The 13,566-nt window shown below is 35.1% G+C and overlaps 1 protein-coding gene across 25 annotated transcripts in view; it reads right to left on the bottom strand.

Moving 5' to 3' along the window:
* Huwe1 (HECT, UBA and WWE domain containing E3 ubiquitin protein ligase 1) overlaps positions 1-13,566 on the bottom strand; it is a 200,895-nt gene that overhangs the window by 44,755 nt on the left and 142,574 nt on the right. For 23 of the 25 annotated variants that reach the window (XM_031369185.1, XM_031369177.1, XM_031369166.1 and 20 more), the window contains 10 exons: positions 12,146-12,279; positions 11,665-11,759; positions 9,354-9,545; positions 7,868-8,084; positions 7,419-7,541; positions 5,876-6,113; positions 5,241-5,471; positions 2,674-2,796; positions 2,253-2,348; positions 1,424-1,694 (listed from right to left, as the gene is read on the bottom strand). In XM_031369185.1, the coding sequence (XP_031225045.1) occupies positions 1,424-1,694; positions 2,253-2,348; positions 2,674-2,796; positions 5,241-5,471; positions 5,876-6,113; positions 7,419-7,541; positions 7,868-8,084; positions 9,354-9,545; positions 11,665-11,759; positions 12,146-12,279 (1,720 nt within the window). The remainder of the gene's footprint in view (positions 1-1,423; positions 1,695-2,252; positions 2,349-2,673; positions 2,797-5,240; positions 5,472-5,875; positions 6,114-7,418; positions 7,542-7,867; positions 8,085-9,353; positions 9,546-11,664; positions 11,760-12,145; positions 12,280-13,566) is intronic. The other 2 variants (XM_031369233.1, XM_031369337.1) reach the window with 1 other exon arrangement.

The following is a 13,566-nucleotide window of genomic DNA, read 5'->3' as shown; positions in this document are numbered from 1 at the left end:
ATGTATACACAGAGTAACCCAGTCTGCAAATATTAAAAAACTTTAAACACATTCCCTCCAACCAGAACATATTTGCAGAAAAACCAACCTATTTATGGTAGCGGTTTAATGTTTGAAAAGACATAATCATTAACAATCATTCTAAACACCTTTTAAATTTTACTTTTGTGTGTACCATGTGGGTTCTTGGCACTACCCTTTCAAGGCCTGGCAGGTAAATTGTCTTTTACACTTTGCTAAACCAGCTATTATTAAATTCTATTACAGAAAGCCTGAATTCTAAACTTTCCTGGTATACATAGTTAACTTCCGAAAAGTTCTGCCAATCTTTACTACAACTAACTATGATGTTAGAATAGTAGCCAGGTTTTAATTTTTAAAATGTTCCATTCCTTAAAATTAGTATAGGTACATTACTACTTTTCTCTACTAAAATTTAACCTTCCAGGGCTGGAGAGAAGGCTCAGTGGTTAAGAGCAATGATTGCTGTTCTGAAGGTCCTGATGATCTGTAATGAGATCTGATGCCCTCTTCTGAGGTGTCTGAAGACAGCTACAGTGTATTTACATATAATAAATAAATCTTTAAAAAAATAAAAAATTAAAAAAAATTTAACCTTCCTTAAACTAATTTGTATAAGCATACATTCCAGTAAAAGATTGTATATCTAGTTTTCCTTACTATTTATCTTTCTATTTATTAAAAACTTATGCTTTGACCAGCTTCCCAGAAGAAACAGAGACACTTGACTTGAAAAAGACACTTTTTAGCCTAATGTGTGTCCAAGGTTCTCAATTTTTGTAAGCTACCATCCATGCCATGGTAAGCTTTAGTGATATATACCCACCACATTGGTTCCATTTGTTAAAAAAGCATACAAACAAACAATCCCTATGTTTCCATTGTCTCCAAATAGATTTCTTCTTTTAAATGATACCCAATGAAAAGATTTTATAAAATCTTAATGATTTAAATACATACAATAATACAAATCATTATAAAGATATACAAATAAATGCTACCGGGATATTTCTGGATGTCGAGATTAGGGATACTTTGTTTCTTATCTCAGCCCAATAGTCAGAACACATTAATCTTATAATGGAAACAAACACTACAAGTAGTAACAAAACTGTGAATATATATATCAGAAAGTCATACAAAAGGAAAAAAATGCATATTCTTAATAAGAGACGTAATTTAGCTCAAACACAAGACTTTTATTCTACATAACTCTGCTTTTACCTCTGAAGACCATTTTATGTTAAATAAATAAATTGAGGAAGGCAATCAAGTAGAGCTAGATTGCAACCAAAAGAATTCAAATCCAGAATATAAACATAATATGTGGAATGCAAGGCTTTCCCAGGACAGATTAACAGGAAAAAAACTTTACTCCCAAATCTGGTACTTTGAGAACTAACCTGGTTGACAACCTGCTTTAGAATCATATCACGATAGTCAGCTCCATTACGTTTGATAGCTGTCATGATCAGATCACAAACACGGTACACTGTATCAGGCAACTCATCAAGAAGATGAAAGCAGCCTGGTAACATTGTATCTGTGAAAGTGTGGAGGTCATCTTGTTCCAAGGGGTCAGCATCTTGAAATTTCTCTAGACATTTAGCTTCTTCCTCTTCTTGTTTTTCTCGAGCTTTACGTTCTTCTTCCTCCTTCCGGCAAGCAACTTCCTGGAAATAGAAACGGAAATGGGATAATATATGTCAGAGGTAAAGGATAAAAAATTAAGTACCTTACCTAGTGTATGAATATCATCTATATTCTTAAAAAGTTGAATAATTCAAAAGGGCATGGAAAGCTGAATATTTAAAAGGAATGTAACAGTAGCTAAAGAGGTTAATATAAGATAGGAAAAACAGGCTAAGATCACCCAAAAGCATTGTCAGTTGAAATTTGTATCATCATATTTACTATTCTCCAGAAAACCCATTTTTAGACCCTATCCAATGTTTCCTTCCGGTGTGGTAAATTTAAGTAATATTACATAGCTAAGTTTGGACTACTGGTTACTATTAGTTCCATTTTGGGTTTTATTGACAGTGAAGACTAATCCTTCATCTGAATCATCAACAGCTTCATTCGGGTTGATAAAAGGTAGCTTAAGAGTAGACCAAAATGTTGAGATCAAGAAGTATTCACTCCTCTGACTTTTCCTACCATTGTACAGTGATCACAGAAATACACAGATGAATGGGACAAGAAACTTTTGAATGCTAGACTTTAGTTACCTCAGGTGACTCTGCCCTTTGATCCATTGGAATATCCTGTCCGAGAGACATGGCAATTGCTCTCATCATCTGGTCCTCTTCTGACATACTAAGATCCTATAGAGTAACAACAGAGAATCCAATAAATATACAAATCCTCAAATAAGGAAATCTAAATAAGCAAACCCTAAATAAGGAGAGGGAACAAGCCTGGAAAATTGCTCTAATTAAACCAAAGTAAGGTTTATGTGAGTACCAACCACCAAAGGGAGAGTGGGAGGCGGGGGGAGTGAAAAAAAAATGCAGCGTGACCAGGGAATAGAAGATTCTACCAGTATATTCTGAAGCTTTCAGAGTTAGTATACAAAGCATAGGCACAAGACATGGGTACAAGGCTCAGAAGCCAAAGAAACAGTAAAACGTTTTTTGTGTGTCAACTCACCCGAACAACTCCTCCTATGATTGGAGGAGGGTGGGTTAAAAGGTACTCTGTTGCTTGTTCCATCGTACTGGTATTCAACAGTGCCTCCATGGCATGTTCTCTTGTGAAACCCATGTCCATGAGCTATATTAAAAAAAAATAAAAACAAACAACAAAAACAAAAAAACAAAAAACAAAAACAAAAACCAAGAGCCCAGAACCACATTAACAGAGAAAGAAAAAATTACAGAAAATCAAGTAACAACTTGTTTATGTGAACTAACAGTACTTATAAATCAGGACAGTAATTTGTCATCAATGTTCCTTTCCCTTTGGTAGTTATTATATATCTAAACATTAAATTTGCTTATTGATGTCAAAGAATCAATATACTTCTCAACTTCATCGTCTCAAAACCAGGGTAGATAGTTAATACAATTAAAAGACTTGAGATACCCAGAAGTATAAATTGGCACCTATTTTCTGAATTAGAAACTTGTAACAACAGATAATGTATCTACAAACCTGATCAAGGATTTCAATTATCAGGAAGTGATTGTGAAATATATCTGAGTTTACATATAAAAACTATACCATAGCATCCAACTAAAAGAAAATAGAACAATTTCCTGAATGAGAATACAACTATACATATAATATTATATTAGTATAAAATCTTAAACTTCCTAAATATGAACTTATATAACTTTTATAAAAGTAGGAATGCATATATGTAGAAGACAGATTTGAATAAAATAAAAGAAACGTTATACTTGAAAACTTGAACTGGGCAGTGGTGGCACACGCCTTTAATCCCAGCACTTGGGAGGCAGGCGAATTTCTGAGTTCAAGGCCAGCCTGGTCAACAGAGTGAGTTCCAGGATAGCCAGGGCTACACAGAGAAACCCTGTCTCTCGAAAAACAAAAACAAACAAACAAACAAACAAAAAAAAAAAAACAAAGAGAGGAAGTACGAGCATGAGTAGAAAATGTTGCTTCTAGAAGACATGGATCATATTAAATAAAAATCTTAGAACCAGGCATGGAATACGTTACTAAGAGTATTACTCAAGGAGCCCTAGTATCCCATTAAACAGCACAAGATATTACCTTTGTTTTTGGTTGCCAGTGATTAGCTAGGTTGTTAAGACCCCATTGCTGAAGATATAACATACTTTGGTTATAGGACACAGAGAAATCAAATTATAATGGAGCTAGATTATGTCTCGTTCCTGGCTAGCTTTCATAGTGCCAGAAATTGCTATGCAGGTCACTCAGGGGAGAAAAGTAATTAACAGACTTACCCGGCTGTAAATCCAGGCATGCTACAATACAGACCCCATGCAATGGTGGCATGATTATTATGGAGTTAACTAACTGCTTTCTCATTGGATTTGAGGACTGGTCCACAGGAGGGAATTCATGCCTGGTATTGTATACCTGGTCAAAAGCCCATGGCTGAAAGTCATGTTCTTAAGCTGCCTTTTAAATATTTATACCTATAGATTAGTGTTGCATTCAGCCTTTATCAAGTTTCTTTTTGTTGTAGGCAATAGTTAATGCAGGGACTTTTACTCCAAGTATTGAGAATAAGTAACTTCAAGTGCTTAGCCCATATTAAACCCACCCTCCAAAGGCTTAGGGAGTATAGCAGAAGAGGGGTCAGAAAGATCTTAAGGTGGGAGATGAAATGGAATGCTTCTCAAATGCTGCTTTCTGGACATGCATGGCCCTTGCACTCATGAACTCACAAGAGTTGTAGTTACCTGAAACATGATGAAGCCAATGAACATTCAACTAAGGATGGTGAGGGGTTCACAAAGCCCCACCTCTAGCTGAGGAGCTATTGATAGTTTGTGGCTGCTGGGGAAGAGAGAGTAATTCAGGGTCTGGCAACCGTTAAGCTTTCTATGTTCCAGTGGATGGCCATATACCTGCATACATACGGTCAGTATTAACTGGACTCAGTGGGTTATTTAAAAAAATGAAAAATGGAACATGAAGGTAAGAGGGGATGGGTTGGGAAGACTTGGGAAGGAGGGTGGAGGGCCGGCTATGATTAAAATATATGTATAAAATTCTCAAAGAGTAAAAAAAAAATTAGAAAAACATGTTAAAATGTTCTTGGAAACTTCTCCCCCCTTTTGTAATTATTTTAAGGTCATACAGGTTTAGTGAATAGTTTTTCAAAAGTCTTTTAGTGGAGAATATATTTAACTATAATAGTTTGCCTTATCATTTAACCAGACAGTAGTTGACAGTACTGCCAAAAGAAAATTCTTTGGAGGTTCCTAAAAACAATGTAATTAATATGCTTATAAAAATACAAGTATGTTTCCTAGACAAAGTAGTGGGACCACACCTTTAACTTTTCCTCACTAGGAAAAAAATGCTTTGAGAAAATAAGAACCAAGGAAATTAGTAGTATGAATTCTTAGAAAATTTACAAGCAAGTTAAGTGGAAAATAACTCTTAGAGTTTGAAGTCAATCTTTCCTACAGTGAGAAGAGTTTAAAAAACAAAATTTGTGAGCATTAGATTCTATAAGGTGGAAGTGTAGGGCTTGGAATCTGAGGCTAGCACTCTACCTGTTGTAGCTGCTGCTGGTTGACTTGAGGTTCTCTGCGTGAGCCACCTTCTTCCTGGCCTGCTTCTTCTTCTCCTCGGGATCCTTCCTTCTCTTTGCTTAGTCTTTCTCGAATCACAGGTTCCCCTCGGAGAATGTGGCACAGAATGGCCAGCATAGACTCAGCCATTCGTCCCCCATATACTTTAAGGGGTTTCCGGTTCCACAGGTTCTTGATACAAGTAAAGGCTGCCTGTAAGCCATTTGAAAAGTGTATGACTTTCCCCATCAATTCAAATCCTCAGAAGGAAAAAGACTCATAGACACGCCCCTTCCACAATGAGTCAGTTACTACAACAACAACAAAATTTAAGACTGGTACTGAGATGATATGTATGGCGGTGTGGGAACATTTAATATTTAATATTTATATTATTATATATAATAATTATAATATTTAATATTAATATTAATACTTCATATTTATAGCAGGAAAATTAAGGTTTTATTCCTTTTGTTTAAAAAAAAAAACCTTATCTGAAAACCAAATTCATTTGTTTTTCAAAAATCACATTTTAATATGGACAAAGCATAGTGACAAAACTACTTAGCATGAAGAGTTTTTTCCCCTTTGGTTTTAAAATGTAGAATACTCACTTTTTGAGTTACTACAAGGAAGCGAAGGGCACTAAACTGTGGAAAGTTCTGGACTCCTCCAGGCAATTTGGCAGGCAACGAATGTGGAGATTCAAGCACTGTGGTGGGATTTACCATCTTTTCTACAAGCATAAGCCAGGCATCTAGGAATTCTCCTGTGCCATCAGGTAAATCTGAATGTTCCAATCCCTCAGAAACGGGAACTTTTCCTCCCATGGATAGAGCCCAGTTGAAAGTTCTAAATTCAAATAAGACAAAACATATGAATAGAGTATTAACTAGTTTTTTACATTGAAAAATCACTACTAAACCGGTACCCTATCTTTTGTCCTCTTGGTATACGGTTTTTTGTTTTTTTAGGTTATAATTGTATCACTTCTTCCTTCTGTCCCCCTTACTCCAATAACACCTTACTCCTTGATCTTTCAAATTCATGGCCTCTTTTTTCATTTCTACATGAATGTGTAGACATGTTTACTCATATATGTTGATAAGTATAACATGTTCAATCTATATAAGGCTAACTGTATGCATATTTTTCAGGTCTGACCATTTATGCTTTTCTGATTCTCAGCATTCCTTAATTGCCTGTTAGATCTTTGAATAGGTTGGAGTTCTTGTGATGTTCTCCCCACAATTTGGAATGTCTATTATTGTTTTCTCTCTTCAGTTCATGTATAGGCTGACATGCTAGGGAAACTTTTACTAGTTTTACTAGAAAAACTACCAAAATCCCTGATCCTCTGGTTCTTACAAATTTTCTAGCCATTGTTCCACAAGCTTCCCTGAGCTTGTAAGTACAGAGTTATTTTGTATATGTATCCAATAGGACTAGGCTCCACAACTCAGCATTCTGAGTGGATGTGGTTTTCTAAAATGGTGTTTCTTATTGCAGAAGAAACCTTCCTTGAGGAAGGGTACGGGCTTTATGTACGAACTTAGGAGAAGCTCTTATTACTTTTAATGTGCCATTTACTAATGTTTTAAAGACTTAAAAATATCCACTCTAACTGGTTAAGTTCATCTTAAAATGTTTTGGCCAAGGAAAGTAAAACAGACAAACAAAAACCAAATTTGCTGTACTCAAAGAAACAAAATTAGATTTTTTTCTAATGTGTAATAGAAATGGAAAGCCAACTACAAGATCAAAGATTCTATATACACTCATGTACATACTTTTTTTTTAATTTTTGAGTGTTTGCTAACATGTGTATGCTTATTGCCAAGAGGGAATCAGATACCCTAGAACCAGAGTTATAGGTGGTTTTAAGATGCCAACAGGCGTTGGGAACAGAACTTGGGTCCCCTGAGAAAGCTGCAGGGTCCTCTTCTCTGTTCAACAACCTCTCTAGCTGCAATGCAGAGACTCTTACTTCAGAGGGAAATACATGGCTTGTTCATAAAACACAAAATGATACAACTAACAGCTCTCTTTATATCCTACTATCTCAGGATAAATGACTTAGAAAGCTGTGAGCAAGTAAGCCACATAGGAAAGATAAAAGTACAAGAAACTATTCTTTGCAAAGCAAATGATCCTTACTCAAAAAGAGCATTGTGACCACCAGAGCAGAGAAATTTCTGCAGCATAAGGTGGTAAGGATACTTTCTCTCATCGAAGAGCATTGGAGATGTGAATCCAACTGAACAGATGAAGAATGTCAGCCTAAAAAAGAAAAAACATTTTTAAGATACACATAAAAGCAACAATAAATTAAAAAAATCCAAAGAAACAGTTAACAAAGATTAGTTTGAAACTTTGGTTATTTCTGCCACCCTTAAGAATTTAAGTGAGAATTGAAGGGTTACTTAAATGCTGTTTAACAATAAACCCTTTAGAAATTTCCATGTTCCATACTAAGTACAATAAAAAATATTTCATATGGAATATAAAGAGAAAGCAAGAGATTTCCAAACCGTTCCTAAGAATAGGAAGAAATATACATCATTTTGATTGCACTTTCTACACCTTACACCTAAAATAGAACTCACCTGAAGCGGGGAGTAGGTGTATAAGGTGGGGGCTGCCATGATAAGCCTTTTGTGAGTAGCTTAGTGAGGGCCGAAGCTGTTGATCTAGCAGCTGGTGTTGGTGCAGTGGTGGTACTGGCAGCATGATGGCTCCTTCTTTGGCGGACAGGAGAACCCACACAAAGCTTAACGAGGAGTCCAAAGAGCTCAGCAAGTGCTCGGCCTAATCTGGAAGAAGCTGAAACCCAGAAGGTAGTATAATTCCATAAAGTGTTCATACAAGTTTACAATATCACACCTACGCTCCTCACATTTTAAAAATAATTTTTATTATCATTATCATTTTTATAGTACTTCTGTAGGTCAGAGGATATCATTGAGAAGTCTGTTCTCTCCTTGTACCTTTACATGGGCTCTGGGATTGCAGGAAATATGTTGTTATACTTGACTTTCCATCTGGGTGTTGGAGACCTGAACTTGGGACTCTCATTTACACAGTAGTCACTTTACTCATCTGACTAGACCTTTTCTCTATGTAAATTTACACACATAAACACACATACAAGTATAGAACACAGATTATAAATATAAAATACAAATCATGTAAATTACTAAATAAATATAATAGAACCTATATGTCCTATTTATGTTTGTCTTAAAGATCACACTCAAAACTTATTGAGATGAGGCATCTATACAGAAAGTTATTCATCAGAAACCCTGCCTCAAAACAAAACAAAAACAAAAAAAAGAAAAGTTATTCATCTTTCTATTCTACTTAAATTCACATGCATAATTTTAATTATGAAACAGGCTACTGCATGGGTGGAAGTTCTGGCAGACTCAGAATCTTAAAAACTTAAATGAATTTAAGTCAACAGGAAAATAAGCATTATTTCTCAGTATTACTCACACATAAATAGATAGCGAAGCAGCTCAAAAATATACCAAGGTAAGAAAACAAAATACATCTGCAATAGTTTTGTATCCTGCTAATGCAGGCTCCTTGAAGAAACAAAATTAACTTAATAAAACACAAGAAACTATGTCACTGGATAATCAAAGCAAAAGGAGACTGTTGACAATTGTGAGTGCTTGGTTATATAGAAACCAGAAAAGTTATTCCTAGAGGTAGAAAGTAAGTCAACTCTTACACTTCATAAAAATAAAAAAAGTATTTGGTAGACTCAGAAATAAGGTAGTTATAGGTTAACTGGTGAGGCATTTCAGCTGAATGACAGGAGATGGCATTTGCAATAACTGCAGAACAAACAAGAAGTAAAATTTAAAAGGGAGAGTAGATAAAGATCAGGAAGAAATTATCTTTTTATCGTTAGCAACCAGTATAGAGAATGTGACACAATGGGGATTCAACAACGTACATGCGAGTCACAACATTTCTACAACATCTTATTTCAAATAATAAGGTTTTCCAATTTAATTTGTTTGAGGACTGTTAGAGCTCTGAAGCTCAAAGAGGAAGTTTTATAAATGGAGAGTCACTGACCTGACAGCAACGGCTTGATTTGTTTAATTCTTGCAGCCATGGCAGGTGTGATTTTAGATTTGCCCTTAGAATCTGAAGAAGAAGGTTCATCTGTCTCCATTGGTGCCAATGTGTCACCATCTAGTTCAATTCCTTCTAATAAACCCTGGGCAGAAGCATCCATACTTCCAGCAGTTCCATCCTGTTCTCCATCTGTATATGTAAAAAGGGGTTAATAAGATAATGCAGAGCCAGCCCTTACCTGGATCTATTTTTGAACGGTCTTAAAAAATAGTTATCTACGGTGCTTATCCCTATTTAAACTTCAATTGGTTCTTAAGTTGAGATCAAACCAAGCCAACCTTCCACATCAAAAGAACAACAACAACAACAACAACAAAAATAACACCTATGTACTTGCTTGCATCTCCAAATAAAGGCATATGAAGTATCTTAAAACCGGTATCATATTTGAAGCTATCACTGAAGATGTTCTGCTAGAATCTTATAGCTTGATCAAACTAAAATGGGACATTATAGAATACTATAATTTTATTTTCCCAGCATTATGTATGTGCGCTTAAAGACAACTTGGATTCTCATGATAGTGCAGCAAAGTGTTCTTAAAGAGACATCTCTCTAACAAAAGCTACTCCCTTTGGAGGCAAGTTCTCATGCTGGTTCCAAACTCACTATGTAGTCAGAGGTAACCTCAAACTGCTGATCTTCCTGCCTTTACACCACAATTGTAAGGATTACCCGACTTTGTCTATGTATTCTTAAACCTCAGAATTCCTCTTTAATGGTTTTAAGGAATTGTGACTTCTTTGTTAACCACACTGCTAAAAATGCGGTGGTGAACATGTCAAGACTGACCAAGGCAAAACACTCCAAAATAAGACTGTAAACTATTGGGAGAAGCAATTTTATCCCTAGCTCTTAATAAATTTGAAGTTATATTTGAAATGGACTAAAATTTGAAATATATACTTTCTTCAAAATTAACCTCAGAACTCTGTGTCTTTCCCACCATTCCTAAGAAACAGCTGCTATAAGTTCTAAAATTTTAAAATATGTCTATTTTAATTTGGTTGCTTAGGCTTCCCTTGGTAATTTCAATTCATTTTAAAGAACATCTGATAGATTTTTATACATAAGAATTATCTCCATTATCTTTCAGTTTTATGTATTTAGGGTAAAATATGGAAATTTTAACTTTATATATCTCTGAAAAAACTTTTTATCACTTTTGTCTTTGTTACACCAAGATCAGAATTTTATGTGATTTGACTATACTATTATGGAACTCTTAATGCAATCAAAAAATATATTTTCCAAAGCACTACAGTCTAAAAGAAATAGAATGTAAGCCATGCATCTAATTTTAACTTTTGAGTGTCCATTTTAAAAAATAGGTATTTTTCCATTAACAAATAATTTAATCCAGTATGATCAATATTATTATTCAGAAAGATGAGAAAAATTGTTTTCCCAACAGGTTACAGAGAATTTACACTAAAAATTGAAAGGCCATACATAAAATTAAAATATTACCATCTTTAGGTAGAATAATTGTCAAGACAGGATCTTGTATTTACAAAAAATTCCATGTAAAGAATTTCATTTTCCTAAATAGCACATAAGCAGGGAATAGTAAACTCTTGGCACTTACAGAGATATATTTATCTTTTCTTAAAAACCTATTAACACTCTTAAAAATACTCGGGAAAAATATCAGGCAGATATCTCTCAAATGTTGTGCATTACTTGGTGGCAAAATAAGTCTTGTGCCAATATTTATTTATTAATTAATTTATTTACTTGATTTTACCTGGCTGTCCTGGAACTCAGAAATCCTCCCAAGTGCTGGGATTAAAGGCGTGCGCTGCCACCACCATCTGGCTGCTAATATTTATTTATTTACTTATTTAAAGTTTTTTGTTTTTTAGATTTATTTATTATTATACATAAGTACACTATAGCTATCTGCAGACTCACCAGAAGAGGGCATCAGATCTCATTACGGGAGGTTGTGAGCCACCATGTGGTTGCTGGGATTTGAACTCAGGACCTTCGGAAGAGCAGTCGGTGCTCTTACCCACTGAGCCATTTCACCAGCCCCAATATTTATTATAACATGTGTATGTTTTTACAGAACAACAACAACAAAAAAATCTAAATTTAATAATCAAAAAAAAAAAAAATCAATGAAACCTGAAGACTAAGGATGACAAAGAGCTAACTAAGTCTCATAGTAAGCATGTGACCTGTGGAAGTCACAGGGGCATAACTTAGAAGTAGCAGTCATTACATTTTAGTTTCTTACAGTTACCTGATTTTTTTCCGCCCTGGGTCGTACCTGCCTTCTCATCCTTTGGAACTAGTTTCTGCATGTCCGCTTGCCCAAATTCACATCCAGATGGTAGGCTACAACAAGGGAAATGATCAAACAAACCAGAACAAACAGAAGCAAGTTCTACTATAGTTTACTTAAAGTCTGCAAGGTCTCTGACTTGCAGTACCTCTAAGAGCACTTGTTATCCTAAATGTAATAGAAAAATAAAAAGCAACTTTGATTCTTGAATTAGCAACAAAAAAGATTTGTTTGTACTGTGCTAACACAATCATCACATAACATCATAATAATCATCACATAACATCACAGGATGTTATAATTTGTGAGTTAAATCCGCAGGCTAGAAAGTAGGAAGGACAAAACACTGGACCTTTTTAATCAAACTCACCCACCCTGTTCAAACTTTTTCTGTTAGAAAAACCAAGAGAGATATTAAGAGAAATGAGCATTCTCTTACCTGTTGGGGGTACATAGAGAGAGGAGTACAGTGCTTTCCCACACCAGAGAACAGTATAACTGGCTTAGCTTGCTCAGAACACTCAAACCCAACTGAGAACCCCACTGGTTTACTGAGATAGAACGAATTTCACTCTGCAACCAAAGGATAAGTATTTTTACATTTGAAACAGTCTCCAAACAATTATATTTTAAAAATATCAACCTTTACCGTTTGGTATGACATCCTCTGCCTATAATTCCAGCACTTTTGGAGGCAACAGATAATGCACGCAAGCAATGTCTGGGCTACATTACAGTGTAGCTGGTAGGAAATGAACTCTTTCCCAAAAGCAGAAATAATGTTTTTGAACTGTTAACTATTTTTTGTAAAAAAAAAAATTACTGAGAAATAAACACGGTATAAATAGTGAATACACACACACAGTGGCAGACTATTTACTTTTGTTTACCACGTGTAGAGGAGTACCTAGGCTTGTGGAGTCTGGAAAACAACCTGTTCCTCTGGTGCTGACCACCTTGTTTTTTTGAGAAAACTTTTGGTGAGGTCACAAGCCCCAGAAATTCATCTATTTTTACAGTGCTGAGATTATAAGCATGCGCAAAGTTGTCAGATATTTATACAGAATTTCTGGGGGTTGAAATTCGGGTCCTTGCTAGACAAAGTGGTGCATGCCTTTAATCCCAGCACTAGAGAGGCAGAGGCAGGCTGATCTCTGAGTTTGAGGTCAGTCTGGTCTACAAATTGAATTTAGGGACAGTAGGGACTACACAGATAAATCCTGTATGGAAAAAAAAAATAAAAAAAGAAGAAACCTCAAGTTCTCAGATTTACATAGCAGGAATTTTGAAACGGAGGAACATTCCCAGCCTCTACTGCAGTTTTCTTTGTGAACAAAGAAGACTACAGAACGCAGACATAGCATTAAAATGTTTTGTGGTAAAATTTTTAGCCATCTCATTGTTGGATCTATATATAAATATATGAAGACTAGCAAGTAGTAATTGTTTTTTAGAAGGATTAGAGATAAATATAGGTGCCAGGGAAGCCCAGTAATCTGAGCTTGATACTTAGAATCTACATAAAAGTAAAAAAGAATAGAAACTTGTCCTCTGGCCTCCCCATGTGCTGCATGGTATGCTTAAAACTCATCTTGTCGTCAGGCCCACACAAGAGTAAACAAAGTTAAATAAATATAATGAAATGAGTTTCATATTTGGTATTTAAAAAAGATAGTGGTAAGATGCAATGGCCACCCGCATAATTTTTGCCTGCAAAACAGTCAACATTTGTTATAGATAGTAATGAAAAAAAATAAAGGTTTTTCTTAAAGTTCTATTCATATGATAAATTATATTGCTACACAACAGCTAATAATAAAAAAGATAGGATGAAACTCCTTGGCAATTTAAAATATAAAC

Source organism: Mastomys coucha, chromosome X (genome assembly GCF_008632895.1).
Source record: "Mastomys coucha isolate ucsf_1 chromosome X, UCSF_Mcou_1, whole genome shotgun sequence".
In the NCBI taxonomy this organism is placed as follows: Eukaryota; Metazoa; Chordata; class Mammalia; order Rodentia; family Muridae; genus Mastomys; species Mastomys coucha.
The sequence above is the reverse complement of the archived record's forward strand: the minus strand, read 5'-3'. Positions and strand labels throughout refer to the sequence as shown.